The sequence below is a fragment of the Siphateles boraxobius genome, unplaced genomic scaffold (assembly GCF_051911475.1).
Source record: "Siphateles boraxobius isolate OS27281-9 unplaced genomic scaffold, OSU_SipBor_1 1, whole genome shotgun sequence".
NCBI classification, from domain to species: domain Eukaryota; kingdom Metazoa; phylum Chordata; class Actinopteri; order Cypriniformes; family Leuciscidae; genus Siphateles; species Siphateles boraxobius.
This window is the reverse complement of record NW_027508699.1, coordinates 18,116,545-18,141,294: the sequence shown is the minus strand read 5'-3', so window position 1 is coordinate 18,141,294 and position 24,750 is coordinate 18,116,545. Positions and strand designations below refer to the sequence as shown.

General features: G+C 37.8%; 1 protein-coding gene across 1 annotated transcript; it reads left to right on the top strand.

The window, feature by feature from the left end:
- Positions 1-1,132: 1,132 nt before the first annotated feature.
- On the top strand, positions 1,133-23,074 carry espnlb (espin like b). Its single transcript, XM_077226104.1, has 10 exons — positions 1,133-1,426; positions 1,715-1,905; positions 12,265-12,451; positions 12,564-12,746; positions 12,868-12,999; positions 19,661-19,774; positions 19,852-19,984; positions 20,112-20,233; positions 21,046-21,219; positions 21,321-23,074. The coding sequence occupies exons 1-10, from the start codon at positions 1,133-1,135 to the stop codon at positions 22,794-22,796; spliced, it is 3,006 nt and encodes a 1,001-aa protein (XP_077082219.1). The 3' UTR covers positions 22,797-23,074.
- The last annotated feature ends 1,676 nt before the right edge of the window (positions 23,075-24,750 follow it).

Below are 24,750 nucleotides of genomic sequence, written 5' to 3'. Positions count from 1 at the left end.
TACACTGTAAAAAGTGATCAGTTGACAACTTAAAAAAGTGAGGAAACCCGTTGCCTTACAATTATTAAGTAAATAAACTTCATGCATAATTGAAAAAGTTATCTGGTATTGTCAAGGTCAAATAACTTAATTTTTTCAAATACTTTGTCAACTGTTGTCAAAGTTGTCAACTGATCACTTTTTACAGTGACTGTATATTAGATTTGGACGTGCCTTGATGCTTTTATTGATGCCAGAAGGCCCAGAGTGGCATGTTGTTACAAGTGTTACTATTTTTGGTTAGGCTTCTTTATTTTACAGTAAGTGCACTTACAGTGTACTTACCTAATAAAATACTGGTAATATATCCGGTAACTACATGGGTAAAGGTTATGTTTAGGGGTAGGTTCAGGATTAGTCCCTAGTTATTACCCAGTTATTGTAATTACTATAATAAGTACTAGTATGGGAAACGGGACTGTAAAATTAATAGCTACGCTACTTTTTAATCTAATATTTATTGTAATTAATGGGGTTATTATTCAAAAATTCTATGAGTCGACATACATTTCAGGCATCTTCGAATTTCATTCAATTTGAATTCAAAGTGTTGCTATTATGACCTATCTCCAGTTAAAATATAGGTGATTAAATATGTATAAAATTCATGGAATAACGTTTTATAGCTAATTTAAGTCCTGAATAACAAATTTTCAGATGAGGCTCTTTTACTGGGATTCTGCTTTGCTTTTGCTTGTCATCTAGATAGCGGGGTAAGTACCCGGCTCTGAATAATTTTACATGTTGTGCAATGACAACTAAATTAGAACATTTTCTATTGATTTCCCTTAATAACACACTGGATGATGCATCATCACCAAGCACATGCTAAACTTATTATTGCACATTGTTCTTAAGCGGAGCATCTTCTCCCATCATCCTACTTTGTTATTGTATCTGAGAATATAAGCAGATATAAATGTTCAAATGAGGGCTCTCGTTACATTTCTGGCTCAGCGCTATCCACCCCCTTCATCTCTCCCATGGACATCTGTCAGCAAGCTCAGGTATCATTTTAGAGAGAGCGAGAGAGATAGTTGGGTAGAGCCCAAGGACCCCTGCCACTTTTGTTTTCGACTTGCTGAGGTCTAGCATGGTGCTCCACAGGGCCATTCAGGCAGCTCGTGAGGGGGATGTGGAAGCTCTGAGGGCCCTGCATGTGTCCGGATGCCTCAGTCCAGCCATCACAGACACCCAGGGAGCTTCACCTGTCCACCACGCCGCCCGCTGCGGGCAGCTGAGCTGCCTGGAGTTTCTGGTAAACGAAGCTTGTTTCCCCTGCCACACCCGTACGAGAAATGGAGCTACGGCCGCCCATGATGCTGCTGCCACCGGGCACGTGCGGGAGCTGCAGTGGCTGCTGAGATGGGAGAAGTGTGGGATTGAGGTGAGTGCCATGATATATTGAGAGAAAAATTACATTTGACAGCGGGATTGATGGCGTTCTTGAGGATGGGCTGCTGTGTCAGTTTCTTTTACTGTCAATCACACAGGTCATTGATGATGGATGTAGAATGGAAGTAAAGAAGCACCACTTTTATTAACATCACTGATGGTATAATGACGTATGAGTGTATTGAAAGGTCATTGTGATGTGCTACTTACTATGCCCATAATTAAGAACTCTTCAAACTGGGTATTGGATGCTGAGGCCTGTCTTTGTTTTGGCCTAAAGGACCGTGATGGCGAGGGAGCGACGGGCCTGCACCTGGCTGCGAGGTTTGGCCATGCGGAGGCAGTACAGTGGCTGTTGTTTGAGGGAGGCAGTACAGAGGCACAGACGGATTGTGGAGCTCGACCTGTCCATTACGCTGCAGCCAGTGGAGATCTCACCTCCCTCAAACTGCTCATGTCCAGCTCCCCACGGTGAGGCTCACTGACTGTTACGCCATCCCTGACTGGCTGAAAAATTCACCTTTTAGTACAGTACTTTGAACCTCAAGCTTGTCAGAAGCTTCTCGTAATTTTAAATCTTTAAACTACTGGCAGACTGCTCTTTTGAATATGTAGTTGGGTATAAATTACCAACAAAAGGTGTTTCAACTACATTGAAGCAATTCTGTCATCTTTTACTGATCCTCATGTCCTTCAGACTTTTCGTCTGCAGAACACAAAAGAAGATATTTTGAAAATGTTGTTTTTGTTTTGTCCTCATGGGAGTCAATGGTAACCAAAATTGTTTGGTTACCAGCTTTCTTCAAGTAAAATTTGGACAAATATCATCAAAATTGAACAAAAAACAAACAAAACATAAATACAAATTAAAAGAATATGAATTAAATAATGCATATAAATGAGTCGAAACCGATAAAGAACAGCAGCATATAAATAAAAAAAGAACAAATGGTTAATTGTTATTTAATTGGTTTCTTTACACTAACTAAATAAACTGATTCACCAGAATGAATCAGACTTTCACATGCTGTATCAGAGAAAGGACCATTTAGTATGAATTGATTCATTAAAATCAATCAAGCTTTTGAACGCTGTATATGAGAGAGAACTGTTTAGGATGAACCGATTTATTTGAATGAATCAGAAATTTGAAATCCACACATATGAGAAAGATATAAAAGCCTGCTCGGAAAAAATGGCATTCTTTGGTAAATCATAATTATGACATACTTATGAGGTAAAAATTGTGACATACTAACCCCCGGTTTCACAGACAAGGCTTTAGACTAAAATGCATGTTTGAGCTGTTTTAACATATCTTAAAATATTGTCAAGATATAAATCAAGATTCACACCAGTAATGTTTTAAAATAAATGTTTATAAAAGCTACTTAAATGTCCTAACGGAATTAAGGCCTAATCCTGGCTTAATCCAAGCCCTGTCTGTGAAACCAGGCCTAAGTTAATTATGAGTCAAAATTATGGCAAAAAAACAATTATGACAAAAAGTGAAAATTATGAGATAAACAGTCATAAAAATGTCTAATGTTAATCTCATAATTGACTTAGTATTTTAATGTTGACTTTTTATTTCATAATTGACTTAGTATCTCATAATTTAGACTTTTTATTTCGTATTTATTACTTAATTTCTCAAAATTTCAACCTTTTATGTCATATAAGCTTTCATAATTATGATTGACCAAAGCATGATTGTTTTTCTTATATAGTGGAAATAGAGTCACTATTTAAATATATTTTAGTTCATCACTACTTTTATATGCTCCACATAACTTGTGTATCTTTGCATATGGGCAAAACTATGAGTCATCATGCTTAAACAATGACACATGAAGGCAGCAGTTTAGAGGAGCTGTAACGGAGCTGGCACGGACTGTTACTTATCAGGGAGGCTTGGAAAAGGTCATCTGACACATGTCAAACCCACCATCTGGGCTCTGTCTATAATACATGAGGAGCCTCTTACCTGCCACATGACGCCAACTGTGTGTTTACTGTACATCTGCACAACCACCAACTTCTACTTAATGATTCAATAGAGCGTATACCTCTTAACAGCTATACGTTTACAGGCAACCAAATAATCTGTATGTGAGCTCTGAATGAAATTTCAATCGGATTGCAAGGGGCGGTGTAGACCTGAAATAATCAGATCAATTAAGAATATAAACGCCCGAATCTGACTATTTTCTCAGGTTCACAAATATCTTTATCATACTTTATTCGCTGTGTTGTGATGCGGATATTTACCCACGTTTTACGTCTTACAAAGGTGAATGGTCAGTGGTGGAGACTAAGTAGGTGAAGCAGCAGTGGATTCCAATCCACCCCCTTCAGTCACCCCCTTCATAGGCTAGACTAAATATTTGCTAAAATTTGAAAAATATATTTTTCAGAAAAACAATTATACTCTTTCTGAACACAGCGACTGGGCATTTTGTTTGGGATAGGCCTACATGCAATACACATAAGCGAATATGTGAATTGGATTGTAAAGTTTAAGGTTTGTATAGATAGAATTTTCTGAATTGGACTGGATTTATTTAAAAGGATGAACATTAGTGTATGTGATGATAGCTTACCTGACACCTGTCCCCCTGTAGTCAATTTTATCCCTTAAAACTCACCTTTGATCACCAAAATTACATATTTAAAAAAAAATTCCCTTGAAAAAAATTGTTCATGCCTAAAAATAGCTTGAATGTAACTCTACACCCATGCCTCATTTAGTATAGGCGTACACGGTTCTATAAATATGCAAATTAGCCCCGCCTCCACTCACTCACACCAGCTTAGAGATCGACTCCCCCAATCAAAGCAAAGCCTGGCCACTCCCTATTAAGCCCTATTGTACCAAATTTTGGTTGTAGTTCCACCAGAGTTCGACTATAAACCTGTGTCAGCGGTGTGGTCAATGCCTCGAGAGAAAAGAAAGTGCAGATCGCGAAAGCACCAAAGTGACTGAAGGATTGACGTAAAGCAGTTCTCTGGTCGTACGATGTGTATGACGTCATTGCCATTTTAAAATACTTTTTAAAGCAAATAAGTGACTCTAAAAAATCTAACACCCAGTAATCTGTAATTTCGTTGCATATCCTTTCGAAAACAACATTCAAATTACTAGACAAAAAATTATATCCTGAAAAAAGTGGATTTTTAGTGGTATAGCTCATTAGACCTCCATTCATTCTGCACTCGTCCTGTGAGCGCTCTCATATGGAGCCAGGGTGGAACTGCAACCATTTCAGAACCCGGAAGCAGTGTTGTGCTAGTTACTAACCCCTTTTCCACCAAAAAAGAACTGGTTCGGAACTGGTGCTGGTTCAAAGTTGGTTCAGAACTGGTTCAACTTGCGAACCTTCACAGAACCTGTTTGCTTTTCCACGGACTAGAGAGCCAGCGAAATGAGCGAACGACGTCGTTACGTCACTGTGTAGCCTACGTCGCCATACTAGAAACGCTTGTTGCGCCAACTTCAAGCATAACAATTACAATGGTGGACTACATCGTCTTCCTGCAAATGAGCTCTTTTCCAAAACGCTATAAATCCATTTCAATAGTTCAGGAAAATTAATTTTTTTACCTAGACCCACACATTTTGTGAATATTCAATTAATCCTGTTAAAATGTTTTTTTTTTTTGGCTCAGTCTGAACATGTTGAACAATGATTATTAAATCAAACAACAATATTGTTTATGATAAATTCAATGTTAATTTTTTTTTTCAAAACGCTATAAATCCATAACTTTTTTTTCAAAATACTATAAATCCATCATTTTTTTCCAAAAATGTATGGTTTGTCTTAAAACATATAATCAGGGGCTCATACTATAAATTAATATAAATTAAATTTAGTAACACATTTAGGCTAATAGTCATTCGGTCATTAAGTTATTTAGTAATACATTCAGAGTCATTTTTAGTAAAGTGTCAAACCTGTAACAGTAGGACCAATTTGTCCTCTACATAAGCATGAAAAAACGTATTATTAAAAATATTGAATAATGATAACGATATTCAAAAGTAGGGATGGGCATTTCAAGCAAAAATAATATTCGAAGATCGCTGGGTATTATTCTATTATTATTCGAAAATCGGAAAACATTTGGAATGGGTCAGATATGATTTTGACCACTTATTAAGTTTTGTTTAGTAGAAAGCCTCTCTTTAAAGTGAATTTCGTTTTGCATAAATTGTATCTTAATTTTAATCAATGTTTCATCAACAAATTGATTGGATTAATAAATAAGAAGCAAGACAGGACACGGAGTCGCAGGCGCATGAACCGGAGCGCGTCTAATAAATTAACCGAAACACAGCGATACTTGCCTCACCTGAGAATTATAGAAAGCTTGAAATTTCTACTTTTAAACAAAACAAAAACAAAAACAAATTGGCAACTCGTCGCCGTGCTGGATTGCATAACGTTCACCGAATTCTGATTAGTCAAGAGGATAGCCTATATATCACGTTTAGGCTAAAAATAGGTTCGGGGCTTATCGCGGTTTGGAAAGAAACTGCATCTTGCAGTACATTTTAAACAAGGAAATATAGCGATTTGGCATGAAACGTTCATGGAGCAGTGAATAAGTTCAGTACACTTTTTTTTAAGGCGTTTATCGCGTTTTGGAAAAGAGCTCTTTAAATGTTTCTCCTGGCTTTGCGATCCTATATTGGGGTCAGAAGACGTTTAGAACACATCTAAACCCTGCCCCCAGCTCCCGACGTAAGCATGACGTGGTAAAAGAACGGTTCTAGTCCAGCAAAGAGTTGGTGCCGCTTTGGAACCAATTTTCCTGGCCGAGAACCGGTTCTTTGGCTGTCGAAACACAAAGAACTGGTTCGCGAGTAGGCACCGGCTCCGAACCGGCTCTCAAAATGCTTTGGTGGAAAAGGGGTAAGAGAGAAATGCACATTTCATACGGATTACATTAGCAGAGAGCAGTCTGTAGTCTGTTTTCTTTCGTTTTGAATTGTTCTGTTTAAAAGTAGACATGTCTGTGAGGCAAGTAGGTTACCTTATACGCCGAGTTTCGGTTCATTTATGAGACTAGCTCCAGTTCACGCTGGCGACTCCATTTCGTGATTATCTATCGTCTGCTATATTTACTTCTTATTTATTAAATCCAGGCAATTGGTTGATGAAACATTGATTAAAATTAAGATACAATTAATACAAAACGAAATTCACTTTAAAGAAAGGTTTTGTGCTTTCTGTTTGATGTCTCTGTGAAAGTTCTAAAGCATATTTTAGTGCTGCTTTCAGAGCGCTCACATACGTCCGTAACATTGTTTCTTCCTCGTAAATGCGAACACTAAAAATAAAATAAAATAAAATAAAATAAATATTTTGTTCTGTGGAGACTGAGAGCCAACCCTTCTTCATCCGGTGGGTAGTATTACTTTGGTTTGCGCAGTGTAATTCACAGAATTACTAAACAATATTTTAGGCCTATAAATTCAGCCCGTATAAATGTGCCATTTCTAAGCTTAGAAAATGGAAAAAATTCATTTGATTCTAATCATAATGTAACATTATTGTGAAATGTATTTCTTTATAGGCTATTTGCTAGTATAGTAAATCCTTATGTTTTTATCCAACTAGGCTATGTGTGGGCCTTATGTAAAATACGGGACAAATCGCTTCCCTTATTGATTTGATACGGGACGCATCATTTTACTTGTAAATACGGGACAATTCCGTATTTTAAGGGACGGGTGGCAAGCAACCCTACCACCAATCCTATAATGCGTCGCTGCTGCAAACAGGTTAGACTGTAGGCTACACTTCAGCCAAAATTAATTAATTTTAAAAAGTAACGGACAACGCACCATATGGTAACGGTAAAGGAGTTAATTTATTTAAAAAGTAGTGCGTTACAGTATGAGTTACTGTCAAAAGTAACTGCGTTACTAGTAACGGGTTACTGCCCAACACTGCCCGGAAGTTTACTGCCAGTGAAACTTCTCCCCATATTAGACATTAGGCTTGTTTGAGATGGGCACAATCTGCGCAGAACCGATCAACAGCGATCAGTGCGCAATGCATGCCGGTTAGAAATGTGTCTGAGTGCGGTCCGCCTTGCTCTGATGTCATGCTGACGTGTGTCAAAAAGCTCTCGCGAGCGCAAGGTGCAGGTGTCGGATTCTGCAGTCGCGCGCAGTTGCTCTCCACCGACTGAGCTGATCAAAGGCATGATGGGAAACGACTTTCTGACGACACAGCTTAATGTTGATTGGTTTAAACAACCGTGATGTATTGTTCTCTTTTAAAATGTTTGATTTTAAAACTCGGATATCATGTTTTATGTGTATATGTTATGTGTGAATATTCCCAAACTCTCGGACAGTGCGATCTCTATGGGTTATGCAATGTCATTTTATTATAAAAACAAAAAAACACATAGCCTATGTCTGTATTAAAGAAAAAATGATTGATAAACACTTATTTGGAATGGAATTAAATAATAAGTACTTTGGGTGTATTGTTCATTAGCCTATATTTATTTTCATATAAAAGCAAAAGAACTTAAATTACATCCAGTTTATTAGCAACACTGTGCACGAGCGTGAATCCCGTGAATCCCGCGATATCCATCATTGATCTCGCAGGTGTCAGATCCACTGTGAGAAGTGAGAACTGTCCGGCTTGCCTGCGCTTTTTTCACTCCTCCTCTCCTCTCACTGCAGCCACCTACTCTCGACTACATTTCAGGCGAGGCAAGGCGCATCTCAAACAAGCCTATTCCCTGGTGTAATCCATCAGCCGGAAACTGAAGCCTCGCGGGAGCCGCCATTGTAGCAGAACTTCACCTGCTGTTAGCATTCCATTGACTCCCATTCATTTTGGCGTCACTTTGACAGCGAATAACTTTACATCTGAGGCGTCCAAAGACTTCTTTTGTCCATTATTTATTTCGAAAGAAACACAACAATGTATAAAAGGCTCCATTACTTTGTATCTTACGTTATGGCCCCGTAGAAGCCGTTTTTGTAAAAATAAGCTAACGACTGCGTCATAACCACGCGACTTTCTGTCGCGCAATAGAGACATTACCGTACAGACAGGAGGAGAAGCTCGCAGGCAATATTTTATTGTCTATGAGGCAATCAGGGGGACATAGAGGCATGAAGTCAAGGGAGAAGCCCATAGATAGAGAGTCCATAAAAGCCACGGGACAAAATATTTCAACAATTCACATATTCGCTTATGTGTATTGCATGTAGGCCTATCCCAAACAAAGTGCCCAGTCGCTGTGTTCAGAAAGAGTATAATTGTTTTTCTGAAAAATATATTTTTCACATTTTAGCAAATATTTAGTATAGCCTACTTAGTCTCCACCACTGAGGAATTAGGTGATTCAGATTTGTCTTGACACAGCTATTAGAAGATTTACAACTGTCAGACTGTCGTCACGCTCAGTTTGAGCCTGCGCAGTCGCTCAGCCATCAGGCAGGAAGTGCAATAATCGGGCTCCAGTCTTCTCCGTTGAAATCAATGGGATCGCTGTGTCCATTTCTTTTACTGTCACTAGCTGCGTTTACATGGACACTTATAATCGGATTGACGGCTCAATCGGACTAAAAAACCTTCATGTAAACGCCTTAATTGATCCGATTGAGCTCGATCCGATTGAAAGGGGTGGTTTACTCCTTTTGTAATCCGATCGAGAGAACATGTAAACACTTCATCGGATTGAAAACCGAAACTAAAAGGACTGTGTATGTGCAATGACGTTGAAATAGCGTAATGATGTATGACGCGCGGAACAAGCTGTTCTTCCTGTTGAATAAAGTGAATATAAATGAGTGTTCCGTCATTAAAAAATTCTCATTTCACTCAGCGTCTGTGAAGTGGAGCAGGACAACGTCCCACCAGTGCTTGTTTCAGATTATCATCCATGGACGACTGGTTTTGTGCGCTTGGTTTTACTGCGTGGTCAATAGCAGCACGGCAAAACGGTTCATGCTCATCGTCTCCAAATCATGACCAGAGACGGATAAATATTAAGTCTGCTGTTAAAAAAAACAAAACAATAAAGGAGAATAGTTATGCGCGAACAGCGGCATATTCGTTCAGTGTGCGCATTTCAAAAAATCAATTCCGATTGAACCATGTAAACGCAGTTTATGTCAACTCCTTGACAATCACACATTGACCTGATTGGTTAAGGTAGTTTGTGACGTCAGAAACACCAGCGATTTCAAACTGCATTTTTGATACTCTCTTTGTTCACTGCAGTTTTAAGGCTAACATAGTAGGCCTACATTGCATCGTTGAAGAAATCTATTAGCTAGTCACGACTGTTTCCCGAAACCATACTGTCGCAAATTGGTTGTTCAACCACGTTAATGTCACGAAGGTGGTGGAGTAACTTATTTTAACGAAACTGTTGAGATCGAATTAATGCTAGATGTTTTGTAATAAATTTTCGCATCTGAGGGCTATTTAAAAATTTTCTGAGTAATTTAGCTCTATTTCCAGATTAAATCATTGGCTTCATACGTGGTAGAGCACGTTCCCACATGCGCACTATTCAAAAACGGTGCTTTAAATCTCTTGACAAACTAAAAGACGTAAATGACATTTGTATGTAGCCTATTCTAAATAAAATATACAGATTGCACTGAATATCATCTTGCTTATTTTGCTCAAGACAAGGATTTTTTAACTCCACATGTCAGGCAAACAAGAAACTATGCTTCTAACCACAGCGCTGTTGTTCAAACCACACAACTTTGCGATGTTGTTTGCGAATGTTCGTTAGAAATGTTTTCGGGAAACACTGACTCGTTGAACTATGCTGATAACGACGGAACTTGCGACCAAAGCTGGCTAAAGATGCTTTTGGGAAACGCACCTCTTAATGGTAGCCTATATGTGGAAAACACTTAACCCTCTACTGCACGGTGTTGCCATATGGCAACATACCCTTTCTTTGGACATTTCTTGAAATTTGAAAATAAATATGAGCTCTGATTAATCTTAAATTCATTGTAGAACCTGGTGGTAACCAATGATATGCTTTGATGACATCACGACATTACACACACCCTTGCAACGTCATTCTTTTCACACACTTTTGATGACTCCAGCTGCTGAAAAAGTGCTTGTGTATATGTGAAGATTTTCCTCATTTTTTTCATATTTCTTCGGAATAAAAAAATACATCAAGCATCTGGGGTAAGTTCTAATCTTATTTCTATCATTGTCACATTGTTTTGATACTTATATTACCTTTTTATTTAATAAAATAGGTGTGTTGCCATATGGCAACATTGTGCGGTAATGGAACAATATTTTGCCCATTCTAATGCAGAGTAGCTTTGTATGAATGACAATGTATGGATGCACTGATATAGTTGGATGGTTGTATTCTACTCATATATTTATATATATTTTTATATATTTATAAAGTAAAGTAAAAGTAAAGTATAAAAGTAAAATATATATCCGTCTTGACCGCTTTGATCACTGGCCAGAGATGGGTGCACCAAAAGGAAGGTGCAAGAATCCTGGCTGCAAGGGCATCGTCAGAGGGGTTTGCTCTAAGTGCAAGGTGCACCTCTGCTTAAAAGGTGGGGTATGTGATTTGCAAAACGGCCGGCAGATTTTGAAAATACACAACTCAAAAGGTCCTACCTTCTTTCCTCCAACGCTGGCCCTGACTCCACCCACTCGAAGAGGGGCATGGGGGAGGGGGGTATGGTACGACCGTTTGATTGACGCACTTACTGTCCAATGATTCTAGGTGGTCTTGGAAATGATTGGCTGTTTTTCGAGTTTTTTCGAGTTTTTCGAGTCCTGCCCGTTCCACAGATGATTAAATTTTTTTAATTTTCATGTCAGTGCTTCTAACTCAGTGGCTGTAAGTGGGTTAGGAATAGGATTTCAAGTGATTTTGAAAAAATGGTCAAAAAAGAAAATCACATACCCCACCTTTAACAGAGAGAACAACTGCTTTAAGGCGTTTCACATCGAGTAGTTTCACTTGAACAGTTCTTATGAGTTTGCGTCAGATGTTTTGTAAATGTTGTTGAAATAATCGTTTCACATTGAGTAGTTTCACTTGAACAGTTCTTATGAGTTTGCGTCAGATGTTTTGTAAATGTTGTTGAAATAATACTTTGAAAATTAGTTTCATATTTTGTACACAAAGCTCTTGAAAACATTTTAAATAATAAAAACAATTTAATTTCTAAAAGACAGGTCTGTAATCATCTATGAATTTCATGTCATTTTGGGAGAAAACGCATCAGGCTGTTCCATTGTCGCACAATGTTGCCATATGGCAACGCACCCAAAAGTACCCCCCCCCCCCCCCCCCCAAAAAAAAAAAAAAAAAAAAAAAGAAATGTTAATTTGAGTCTATTTTATATATAAAAAAACACTGTAATTTTTTTTTCCATGATTGCATAATAATGCGTGCAGTATAAGTCTGTTTGCCACAGACTTATCCCAGCGTCTAGAATGCAACTAGGTTTTTCGGTTACTTGAAAACCCGCGAGAAATGACGAAATATTTACGTACATATTTACATAAAAAAGGAATGCAATGCATGAAGCTAGAATAAAAAGAGATTTTTGTTTACAAGCAGCTTGGCTCTGTTCTTTCTTCTGATTTATTGCATATTCAAATATGCATACAACAAAATATTCTGGGGTCCATTCAATTTTTCTTAAAATTATCAAAAACGCTGGTGGTTGCTGGCAACTTTTTTTTTTTAAATGCTTACGGGGAAAGAGTTAATCAAAGATTTATATTATGATGTTTGTCTAGGTGCAAAGTCTAAAATGTATTTGTGCAGGTGTGTGGATTGCCAGACAGGTACTGGGGCCACCCCACTGTATCTAGCCTGTCAGGAGGGGCATCTGCATGTGGTTGAATACCTGGTGAAGGACTGTGGTGCAAATGTCCTTGTGCAGGCCAAAGATGGCATGAGTGTGTTGCATGCAGCTGCCCAGATGGGACGCTACGCCTTGGTGGTCTGGCTGGTGAGTTACTGCTGCTTCAGTCACTTTGGCATGATTTCCCTCAGGATTTATTGAATATATTTGAGAGTAGCCTAAGAGTTATCACTGACTCTGTCTCTGTCTGGGTCTTTAGGCCTCATTCACGGATCTAAATCTGTCCTGTCAGGACAAGGATGGAGCCACAGCACTGCACTTCGCCGCTAGCGAGGGTCACCATCGCATCGTGGAGCGTCTCTTACTGATGGGAGCGAAAGTCCTGAAAGACCTCTGGGGTGGGACCCCCCTGCATGATGCAGCGGAGAATGGAGAACTGGAGGTGTCTGTTAAAGTTCCTTCAGTTCCAATCACAAATCCTTATCATGACAACTCTGAGGATTGCACAGTTTAAGTAGTGTTTGAAGGTTTTGAATGACAGCTGTAATCTCTCGTTCACTCAGTGCTGCCGAGTGTTGCTGAACAATCACATCAGTCCACTGGAGAGAGATTCGGATGGGTTTACTGCAGTGGACCTGGCAGAATATAATGGCTATCATGATTGTGCCAACTTCCTCCGTGATGCAGATGCTCATGTAAGATAATTAGTACTTTCCTCTAACTTCTTTAACTGGAAGCAAATTTTTAGATGAGATGTTGTTTTACATAGTTAATTGTGTCCATTTTCAAACAGTTCATTCTGTATACACTAATGTTCAAATATTTGGGGGTCAGTAAGATTTTATTTTTATTTTATTTGAAAAAATAATTTTCAAATTGCTTTTATTCAGCAAGGAGATATTAAATTGATCAAAAGTGACAGTAAAGACCTTTATAATGTTCCAGCAGATTTCTATTTAAAATAAATGCTGTTCAGAACTCTATAAATCAAACAATCCTGAAACATGTATCACGACTTCCACAAAATTATTAAGCATCACAAGTGTTTTCAACACTGATAATAATAAGAAATGTTTCTTGAGCATCAAATTAGCAAATCATCATGATTTTTGAAGGATCATGCGACACTGAAGACTGGAGTAATGATGCTTAAAATTCAGCTTTGCCATCACAGGAATAAATGTAACTTTTTGAAATATATTAAAATAGACAACAGTTCTTTCAAATTGTATTAATATTTCACAATATTACTGTTGATCAAACCAATGCAGAATAAAACCTGAACTGTAGTTAAGGATAAATTATGGATGCTGTGTCATATTCCACACTTGGAAAAAAATCCTCATTTAATTTTTATACTTATATTAATTACATTCACTCAAGTGCTTTACACCCATTAATACTGCAAATGACAGCTGATGGTCTGGGTTTTGGTAATGCTCCACCTTGTAATAGCAAACTGTTACTGCCACCTACAGGCAAACACTCCACTTCTCTAGCATGAATATATTTTAGCTAATGAAATAGTAGCTCATATTGGCTGAGTCATGCTACAGAATTGAGGACAAGGAACACATTAAAGTGCATTTATTAAACTCCACACTGTGACCAACTGATTCATTCCTGCTGAAGTTCTCCATTATTTATCAGATATGGGGTAATATATTCTTCACAGGAACATCCTATTCAGAAGGCTAAACAGATACCTTTAATCCTTTAATAACAGAGGCATCAATAATTTGATTATAATTTGATCCAAGTCTTCTAAGAGTAAAAGTGTTGACAAGTGTGCATTTATTCTCTTGGAGAATGTTGTCATTGGAAAATTCAAGGAAAATGTTTCTTGTGTCATGAAATCTAATGATTGAATTACCTAGTCCCTTTTTGTGCATTTGTAGACTGATTATTTAGAGTGTAGCTGAACATTTTATGTCATCCATTACTTGAGTGATAGGCAAAAGGTCAGAATCCAGCCGAGAGAACTCAACGATGAACAAGACTTCTGCTAGTATCATAAACACCAATGCTCTCTACATAACTCACTTAATACTTATATTTCAGCTCCGCCTCCTTTGTCACTCTTTTGCAAAAGGGCATCAGATACGTCATTTGTTCATAAATGAAGTGGAAACTATGCAAGTGTCACCCTTTCTTTTGATAGCATAACTACGATGGCATATTAAAATGTTATGGCCTGATACAAGCTGATTAGCAAGACACTCAGTACTGTCTGGTTGGCGCATGAAGGACCTATCAGCTATCACTCACGCCCCTCTCAGCATGAGCTCCAGAGCCCCAGGGGTGAGGACGATATAAGATCCTCAGTCTCAGGTGTCAGACAGAGGCTCATAAACGCAGTCAGTGGTTTTGTCAGAGGGCATTTTACTCCTGTGTGTTTGGAGTCGCTCATGCTCAGTCAATCCATCACAAAGCCAATGAGAGAGAGAAGTGCCGTTCTCACCAGTTTGTGTGCTGATGTTTTGTTTGTTTATGCTGGCATGGCTTCAGTGTGTACGGGTGTCCCCAAAGGAAAGTGTGAGAAGCACAGTGGGGTTCTTGATAATAATTATTGTTTACAGGAGGAATAATTACATAAGATCGGTTTAATTATTACAACAGAAAGCTAATGGAGAAAAGGGCAGACATAATGCAAAATAGACGGGTTAATTCTAATATAATTCAAAACATTCACTCACAATATTGGCACAAGGCACTAAAAATCTTTTATTTATAAAAAGCACTTTGTAAAACACTTTTCTCAGCATATAATCTCCAATAAAACCTTGTTTAATTTGGCATGAAATTAAAATATTTGAAAAATGTATATAATATAATATATATATACAGTTGTAATCAAAATTATTCAGCCCCCATTGCAAATCAGGTTTATTGGCAGAATTTACAGATTTTCAGATGTTTGCAATGAACAAATCAAACAAAAGTAATTGAAATAGCTTAACACAACAAATGTTTCAAGTGGTTTCCACAAACTGAAAATGCAACTTTTAATGACTTCTGCAGTCTCTAAATTAATCAACCCCTGAATAGAATCCCTCACAACAGCACAAATCTTCAAAACAGGTGTTGTCTCAAGCACACCTGATGCAACTAATCAAGAGTTTCATTAGTTGCACAAGGTGTGCTTGAGCTAGAACACATGAAATATCTGAACTGGCTAGGTTTGTTGAGTGTCATGCTTGGCTGCATGTTACAAATATGGCTGTCAAAAGAATAATTAAAAAAGTTAAAAGAAGATATCATCGCGCTTCACAAACAAGGAACAGGATACAAAAAGATAGCGAAGGCACTAAATGTTCCTATAGATACACTGTTTGAAGCATAGTTCGCAAGTTCAAATTTAAAGTAACACTGTGTAGTTTTTGCTCTCGGGGTCCCCCTACAGTTGGGAAACAGTATTGTCTTCTACTACGGTCGAAAAATCTGTCATGGTTACATCAGGGGAAATGCGGGTTCTCGCGTCTTCGGCAGACTGCCAGCGTTGCATGTGAAATGCCTTCATCCCACGTACATTGGCATATATTTCAGCATGTCATATTAATATAATTTCATGGGTTTTATTTTTTTTACAAATAAACACCTAAAGATCGCGTAGCAACCTTGATAACAGTACAAAACCGATATAGAAAATCACAAATTTGAACATATACTGTCTTTTCACAATATGCTTTAATTGGCTATATATCAACATTCATGTTTACAAGCCAGCTTCATTATAGTACCTTATTAACTACTGTTTTACATAATGGATATGCTAATTCAATTCAATGTCTGTGTGGTAGGTAATAGCCATATATCGTCAATATTATAATATCAAGCTACCATAGATGAATCTGCAAATTTGAAAAATCGATTTGCATTATAGCCTGAGGCAAGACACTTTCGCCAGAAAAATAAATAAACAAACATGACTATCATCAAGATAAATGGAGGACCAGATAGATTCCGTAACATGGCAGACAACAAAGTAGAGATAAAAAAAAAAATAGAGATAGTATGCAAGCAATATATTTACTTTAACAGCATGACGGCCAGGTCAGCATCGGTCGGGCACCCCTCCTCCTCCTTTAGCTCACGCCAGCGAGCGAACGCTGGACCAATATTGATCCTCGTCCGGCCTTTTATTTTGTCACTCTCCCTTTTTCTCTTTCTAGTCTCCTCCGACAAAACCTTTGCCTTCTTCGTTTTAGTTGCTGCTTCGGCCATGACAACAACATACAGACGGCAAACAAACGCTAATTGGGCTCTCACGTCAGAATTTGAGGAAGTGGGGGGTGGTGGGGGAAGTGACGTATGCCGTAAAGCAGTCGAATTTTGTAGTTCTTTTTGTGCTCGGGTTACTACCCGAACCCCGAAGTTACATAGTGCCAGTAAAAGCGATACTGACACTGTCAGGCTATGGCAGACGTGTCATTCAACCTATTGTAAGTCGATGTACCATCTCAACGGTCTTGGAAATATATTTTGAAGGTTGAAAAACTATATAGTGTTGCTTTAAAGGAACAGTGGTTACACTACCTGGATGGGGCAGAAAAAGGAAGCTATCAACGGCCGCAACCAGATTTCAGAGAAGGCAGATTCAGAAAAATCCTCCTCGATTGACTGTAAAGACCTGCAGTAAGACTTGGTGGCAACAGACACTGAGGTTTCAGCTGCACAGTAAGGCGCTTACTAAACGCATGCCAGAACTCCAAGACGTAACCACTACTGACCCAAAAGCACAAGAAAAGTTGGCTCCAATTTGCTCAAAATCACATAAATAAGCCTCAGAGGTTTTAGGATTCTATCTGTGGAGCGATGAAACAAAACTGGAACTTTCGATGGATCAGCGGTATGTCTGGAGGAAGAAGAAGGAAGCATATGCTGATAAGAACACTCTGCCCTCAGTTCAGCATGGTGAGGCTCAGTGAGGCTCTGCGGCTGCTTTGCATTCTCTGGCACTGGAAAACTGCAGCATGTGGAAGGCTAGATGGATTCATTGTAGTGTGAGGAAATCCTCGGAGAAAACGTCATGCCGTCAACTTGGGCGTCATTTGACCTTCCAACAGGACAATGATCCCAAGCCTACTTCAAATTCCACCAAGGCTTTGTTGCAGAAAACTAGATTCTACAGTGGCCATCACAGTCAACTGACTTGAACCCCATTTTAAAATCTCTGCTGGGATTTGAAGGTGGCGGTTGCAGCATGCAAACCAAGACTATTAATGAGGAATGGGCTAAGATACCTAAGAAACACTGCCAGCAGCTGGTGTCTGGTTATACATCTCGTTTGCAGCAGGTCATAACAGCAAAAGTGTGTTCTACTTAGTACTAAAGATGCTTGCCATAAAGGGGTTGAATCATTTTGAGACTGCATACGTCATTAAAAGTTGCATTTTCAGTTGAATTTGGGGAAACCATTTGAAACATTTGTTGTGTTGAGCTATTTCAATTGCTTTTGTTTGATTTGTTCTTTGCAAACAGTTGAAAGTCTGTAAATTTTGCAAAAAAACCTGATTTGCAATGGGGGCTGAATAATTTATTATTATTTATTAATTACATATACAGTATGGAATAAGTTGTCTGACAATTAAGGGAATTAAATTTAAAACTGTAAAAATTTGAAAGTAAAATTTACATTTGTTTACAAATGTTTCCATATTTAATAAACAATCTGTAAGTATAGCAATGTAATATAATAATACAATAGAGCCTGCTTGAATTGCTTGCAAATGAATAGAGTTGGTGTGATTTGATGCTTAGATAGAATTGCCTGATCCGTTCCTCCTGCATATCTAATCCTCTGTGTAACTGATGTGTGTTGACCTCTTTGCTTGCGGTCGGTTGAGGTGCCTGTGACAGCAAATTAGTTACGGATAGATACTAATGTGACACCACAATAGAGATTAGAACTGTCTGTTCATGTTTGTGTATCGATTCACCATCAAGACCTGTTCTTTGGCCTTTGCCCTTTTGTGGAACTGAAGTAATACTTTTACCTCATTACAAGACATTCAGAACAGCAAATAGTGTTTAGTGACTGTAAAGAAAAAAAAAAGAATAGTGAGAAACACACACTTGTGCTTTGGTGAAGCATGGCAAGGAACGTGTGCTGAGGAACGTGTGGCAGCCTTTAGCCTTTTAAACTTGTAAAGAACAACGGTTCACCTAATCCCACCCTTTAATTATTTATACTTTACTATGAAGACCTCCTGTCTGAGCTCACTGTTTATAGTGTGTTGATCCTTAAGCATTTGGCCACTGGATGGCTGAAGCACTGATGCTCTCATTACACTCCGCTGTTATACTTGTGACGACTTGACCGGTGAAGGTGTGTTATTTCAGATTTTATAAACATTCTTTTACTCTTTTATATATTTTATTATGTGAAACCTATTAATTAAATGTGTAGGATTTTACACATTCATAGAAAATAATACTGTTAAGAAAATAATCTTTGAAATATCTTTAAAATAACTATGTATTGCTTCTTGGTTTGAGCAAACATATAAGAGTTTTTCTTGGGTGTTCTCAGTAATGCTTCTCTAAAACTGTAAAATCCATATCAGATTACAAAACAACTGCCTTTGGGAAAATATTGTGCATATCATGAATGTTATCAAGAAAGACTATATTAAAGCATGACTAATAACATCCTGTTATTATGGTGTACATAAATAATTAGGTAATGAAAACATTTATGCTCAGGAAAGAGTTCTTATTATTAGTTTCATTGTTGAAAACAGTTGTGTATTTTTGTGGAAACCATGGTCATGTTTTTCAGGATTATTTTTGATGAACAGAATATTCAAAACAACCGATTTATTTGGAATAAAAATCTTTTGTAACCTAAGAAATGACTTTACTGTCAATTTTGATCAATTTAGTGCATCTTTGCTAAAAAAAAAAGTATTAATTTCTTTTAAAAAATCTTACTGATGCCAAAATGTTGTACGGTGTATGAATACATGTATACAGTGCATTGAAAGGGTTATGTCTTCATTTTCTGCTGCTGTAATGTAACTCTATGGCACATTATGAATGTTAAAAAATAATTTAGCAAGCTTTAAAAGCAAGAAGAGAGTTCGCTAATGGCCATAAGAGAAGTCAATCACTGCAATTGCAGGTATGGGTCATTTGAACCATCCGATCAGATGACTGAACTCTATAGGCAGTTTTCCTTTGTTAACTAAGTGGGAGGTCTGCTATGCTAAACAGTTTGAGCTCCTGTTTCGCTCGCTGGGGGGCAGATCAAGATGTACATTGTGCTTCAAGACCTGTATTTTGCACCAGAATACTGTGAAGAAATTGAGTTTTAATTCATAAAAACACTGTTCTTGTATTGCTTGGCTCCAGCAGTCTTCAGACATTGTTCTAATAGAGGAGGAAAGGACCTTGTTTAACACAACCAATCCCTACCAGGAAATTAAGAATCAGTCCAGTGAACATAGTGGCCGGATGGAAAATAGCAAGGTGATGATTTTTAATTATAAACAAACATGACAAGACACACTTGTTCTTAATTGTTTCGGCTGTTTTGCTGTTAGCAGCCAGTGAATGAAGTGCCTCCCCAGCCCCGGCCCTCTCTAGCATGTCTGGATTCCTCAACCGCAATACCGGCCTCCTCACAGGCTAAGAAAGCCGGAGCTGGAACCATTCAACATGTGCAAGTGGCCTCTACAGGTGAGAGTGCATGACCCTGCATTTGTTTTTACAGACCTTTACAGGCCTCTAATTGACAAAAAGGTCAACATCCATTATAAGAAAATATATTTCTAAAGTTAATTCTTTTTATGTCTTTGGTTTATAGTTGTAACTTCATTTAACATGAAGAAACAGCTTGAGGAAGAGGAAGCGGTTTTATCTCATAAGTCCATGATGTCACTGAAACAAGCAGGAATCACAGCAGTCTTCACTGGACAAACAATAAATGTATGTGCTAGCCTTAACATTGAAAAAGTCAACATGAAATCACAATTTACCCTATGTACTTTCTTATCTTTCAGGTCTTATTGTCCTCACATCATCAGTCCATATTATTCCAAAGAAAACAAATTTCTTTATAATTTGACTTAGCTGATGTAACCTATATATTTGAAAGCCTGTTTCCGCCAGAATTCTAAGGGGAAAGAGATTGAGATACAAACTTGAAATTGCGAGAAATAAATGTGTGTTACAAACTTGCAATTCAGTGATAAAAGTCAGATTTGCGGGATGGTAACTCACAATTTTGAGATATAAATATAAAATAAAGTCATAAGTGTGAGAAACTGCCACAGAATATATATATATATATATATATATATATATATATATATATATATATATATATATATTTATTCTGTGGCAGAAGTAGGCTATTTACAGTATAGGCTTGGACTTACTGTATTGGTTGATGTAGGGAAATGCAACCTCTTAAAAATCTTGCCAATATATAATTTCAAGTTTCAAACCTGAACTTATAATTATTGCCCTGATGCACATTTTACTGTACAAATCATATGAAATAAATCAGTTATTTCATTTACAAGTTTAGCACTTGATTAGAACTTGACCTCAACTTTCTCAAAAGTGGGTGTGATCAGTGTTTCAAGAGTGGAGTGGTAAATTTACATTCAGGTCTGAATGTACAAATGTAAAATAGTTTGCAAATGCCATTTTATTTTGACTGAATTTATTTATTTGCAACTGAGGCAGTATAGTGATATCATAATATATATGAGTTTGTATAAATCTGTTTCCAGAAAGAAGAGAATGGAATTTTTCCACTTGCAGAGTTGGAAGCAAATCTTGCTGACATTGATTCTCTGATCCCGACCCATGATGAGAAGGGGAGGCCCATTGCTGAATGGAAGAGGCAGGTTATGGTGCGCAAGCTTCTGGCTCGACTGCAGAACAAAGACAACCCCTGCAGAAAAGTAAACTGCTTAAACCCCTCCAACATAAAACTGTATGGCCAAAATGTACTTCCATAACACACAATGTCATATAACAATAACAATTGTTTCGTCTGATACAGGACAACAGTGATAAAAATATTGAGGTGGACTGTTGGAGGTATTCCCAAGTACACAATGTAATTTTGGGCCCATTTGGAGAACTGCTTACTGAAGATGACCTGGTTTACTTGGAGGGACAGATTGAAACAATTTCCCTTCAAAAACGATGCCAGGCCTATGAACTAGAGCTTGCCCGGCTGGCGGAGGAACTTAGGGCCATCCTTCCTGCTCCTATCGTTAATATCACCCAGTGCCAGCAGCTCCAAAACATGGAGGAATCTCTACCTCTTCCTGTGTGGTACAATCGGATCTCAAATATAGTAAAGAGCATGTCACTGCTCCTGACAAACCTCTCAGAAACGAACGGCAAGGATGGGATCTGTAACACGGGTCTGGCATCGGTCACATACCAGCCAGAGAGGCAAAGTTCAATCAGAGGACGTAGGCAGAAGGTGGAACTGGAGATCCAGCAGTCAGGAGTATCTGTGAGAAATTTGAGGTCCAACTTTGAAGGTCAGATAGGAAACATCTACCCATTATCTGGCCTTTTAAACAACACATCTGACACAAGGCAGCAAAAACTGTCTACATCAACAAATCGAAATATGCAGTCTGTGGGGACAATCCAAAGCACTGACATAAATCACGTTAATGACAGTGCCATAAAATGCCAACAGGCATCGGGCAAAGATGCAACTAAAGTGATGGAGACCACCTGCTTGCGGAAGGAGCGTATCGTTGTCCTCTTTTTGAGCCACTGGAAAAGGTCTGCGTATGCAATATCAATGCGAGCCAAGATAAAACAAGAGCTTGGCACTCTTACAGGAGAAAGAATAACATCTCCAGTATCCAAGCCAGGAACCAGATCACTGTATCATCTCTACAGGCAAAGAACCGCAATAGACAAGATGATTGGGAACTGGAAACGCGTCGCCTCAGGTGTCCCATCACGACAGATCCGGAGCCTTCAGAGGAAGCGTGTGACCTACTCGCCCGAGCAATTCCTTCCTCGTGTGGACGGCGCTCCTGTTGCTTATGACAGCCTGACCCTTGACCTGTTTATGCTCGGCTATTTTCACATTCTCGAGCAGGACCTCCCAGCTGAGGAGCGCAAGATGAGGCACCTGTTATGCTTTGAGGTGTTCGACCACATAGGGAACTTTCCCTGGGAGACAGTCCGAGACTTCCACCGGGCCGTCCTCAGGGACATTGAAGCTGGGAGACGCGAGTGGAAAGATGGTTTCGAGGACAACAAAATGCAATACTTTGGGAAAAGAGAAAATGGGATTTTCAAGGTATCTGTAAAGGATTCTTGTGCCGAGGTTAAAGTTGTGCCGCAAGTTATCATTGAGAATACCATACCAATTGATGGAGGACATCTCAGCAGAGATGGAAGCAATGATTTCTCAATTTTTAGTAATGATGAAATTTGTAAATATATTGATCGTAGTTTCACCTTCTGGAAGGAGAAAGAAGCAGAGTTGTTTGATTTTTGATATTTTTCAATGCGGTGATGTCTTATACGGTATATGAACACAATATAATTGATAATTATTTTGAATATCGCTTTAAATAATTATTTGGACTTTTTTGAGGCATTTCGAATACAGATAAACTACTGTGTGTTATTTAGTACTTTGTAATGCAGTAAACATTATGTACCATTACATAATGATAAGAATCTGGCCAAAAGAGTCTTACAGCCATGTGCATTTTACAAATTTTGATGTTTGACATATCTCTTTTATAAATAAACCTTTATTTTGATTGAAAAGTGCTATTTCATGTGATTAATCACTTCTGAGTCCCTTATAACTTGCTGTTACACTTTCTTTCAAAAGAAACAATTTTACCTTCAGTACATTAATATACATGCAATGGGTGAAATGTGTGTGTGCTCAGCAGGGATGTTCAGACCGCCCTGAGAGAGTGGTGAAACATGTATAAGATGGAGTGTAACACTCATTATATAACAGCAGTGCTACACAGTATACTACACTAACCCGAAGAACACTGAGCATACACCTAAGATAACACATCTACTGTACATAGAAGCAACAAATCACTCAATACATTTTATAAAGCAAGAAATGTTGTGTGTATTATAACATCATTTGAAAGGAAACCTTAACTCAGTTTAAGGAAATGATTTTTGCTGTGGCATGCTAATTTTAATCTGCTAGCTTAAACACCATGCCTCTGCTTGACATCAAAGTAACAACTACTCAACTGAAGAAACCATTTACTTCATGGCAATTCAAGCTCTCTTACCTTGATAACAGTACAACACCGATATAGAAAATCACAAATTTGAACATATACTGTCTTCTCACAATATGCTTTAATTGGCTATATATCAACATTATGTTTCAAGCACTCATTTCCTCATCAAAATATTAATGATTTGATAATTCAATTCTATTTCATATGAGTTACATATACATGCTATTTCTATTTAATAGAACGTAGGCTAATTTTATACAGTACCTGGTTTGCATAAATGACAATATACAGACTTCCACACCCACCTTATGTTGTTATGGATATGGATGTGCATTGTTCAGTATAACATAAAACTACTAAGAGTCATTTTATACATTCTGAGTGATGTTTGTCAACGTTATCTCCAGTAAAAATATAACCTAGTTTTCTAATCTAGTTTTTTAGCCCCAGGGCTGTAGATAATGAAGAAAAATGCAGACAAACAGACTTGTCAGGGTATACATAACATGCATTGACGTTTCCAAGACACAGTAACGATCTCTTATATCGCTCTAATATTAGGCACAGTCTTTAATTTAATTTGGATACATTTTAAAATCATCCTCCACTTTTGCAAGAGATTTCTGTAAGGGTTTCCATTTTGTTTTTTTATCTGCTGAAAAAAAAAACACATCATCAAATATGTCTCTACTTTAAAACTTTGCTCCCTAATTTTTCATCTCTTCAGATTAGAATGTACTGGAAAAGAAAGATTTATGAAAGGTCAAAAAAAGCATGTTTGGTGATATAATTTGCATATTTTACTGTTTGCAGTTTTGTCTTTGACGTCAAAACAAAATGTATTAACTCATGTATTATGGACCTATGGCAAACCTACACATGATACTCATTATGGGGATCCTGGTTTGAATCAGCCTATGTCCCTCTCTCCATTAATTTTCCTGTTTTTGTTCAACAATCATATCCAAAAGTCATATTCTCTTTATTTAATTGCTTGTACTATATTAGTTACTTTATTAGTTAGTTTATTAGCTACTGTATAAATTACCAGGTATAATGTTTCATATTTTGAATATCTCCTATTGATGTCACATAATGTTACAACAACTTTTACATTGTAATGTGCACACAGACAAAGCTTACAACTGTTTGTTTGACTCCTTCCATTCAAATTATTCAACTTGAACACATAGAGACAGCTTCTTAATGCAGTCTTCGTCGAGTGAC

Bases quoted from the DNA above. Each gene is read 5' to 3' on its own strand.
- espnlb (XM_077226104.1), top strand. From the start codon at position 1,133: ATGGTGCTCCACAGGGCCATTCAGGCAGCTCGTGAGGGGGATGTGGAA. The intron at 1,906-12,264 runs GTGAGGCTCACT...GTATTTGTGCAG, and splicing joins CTCATGTCCAGCTCCCCACG to GTGTGTGGATTGCCAGACAG. The intron at 12,747-12,867 runs GTGTCTGTTAAA...TCGTTCACTCAG, and splicing joins CGGAGAATGGAGAACTGGAG to TGCTGCCGAGTGTTGCTGAA.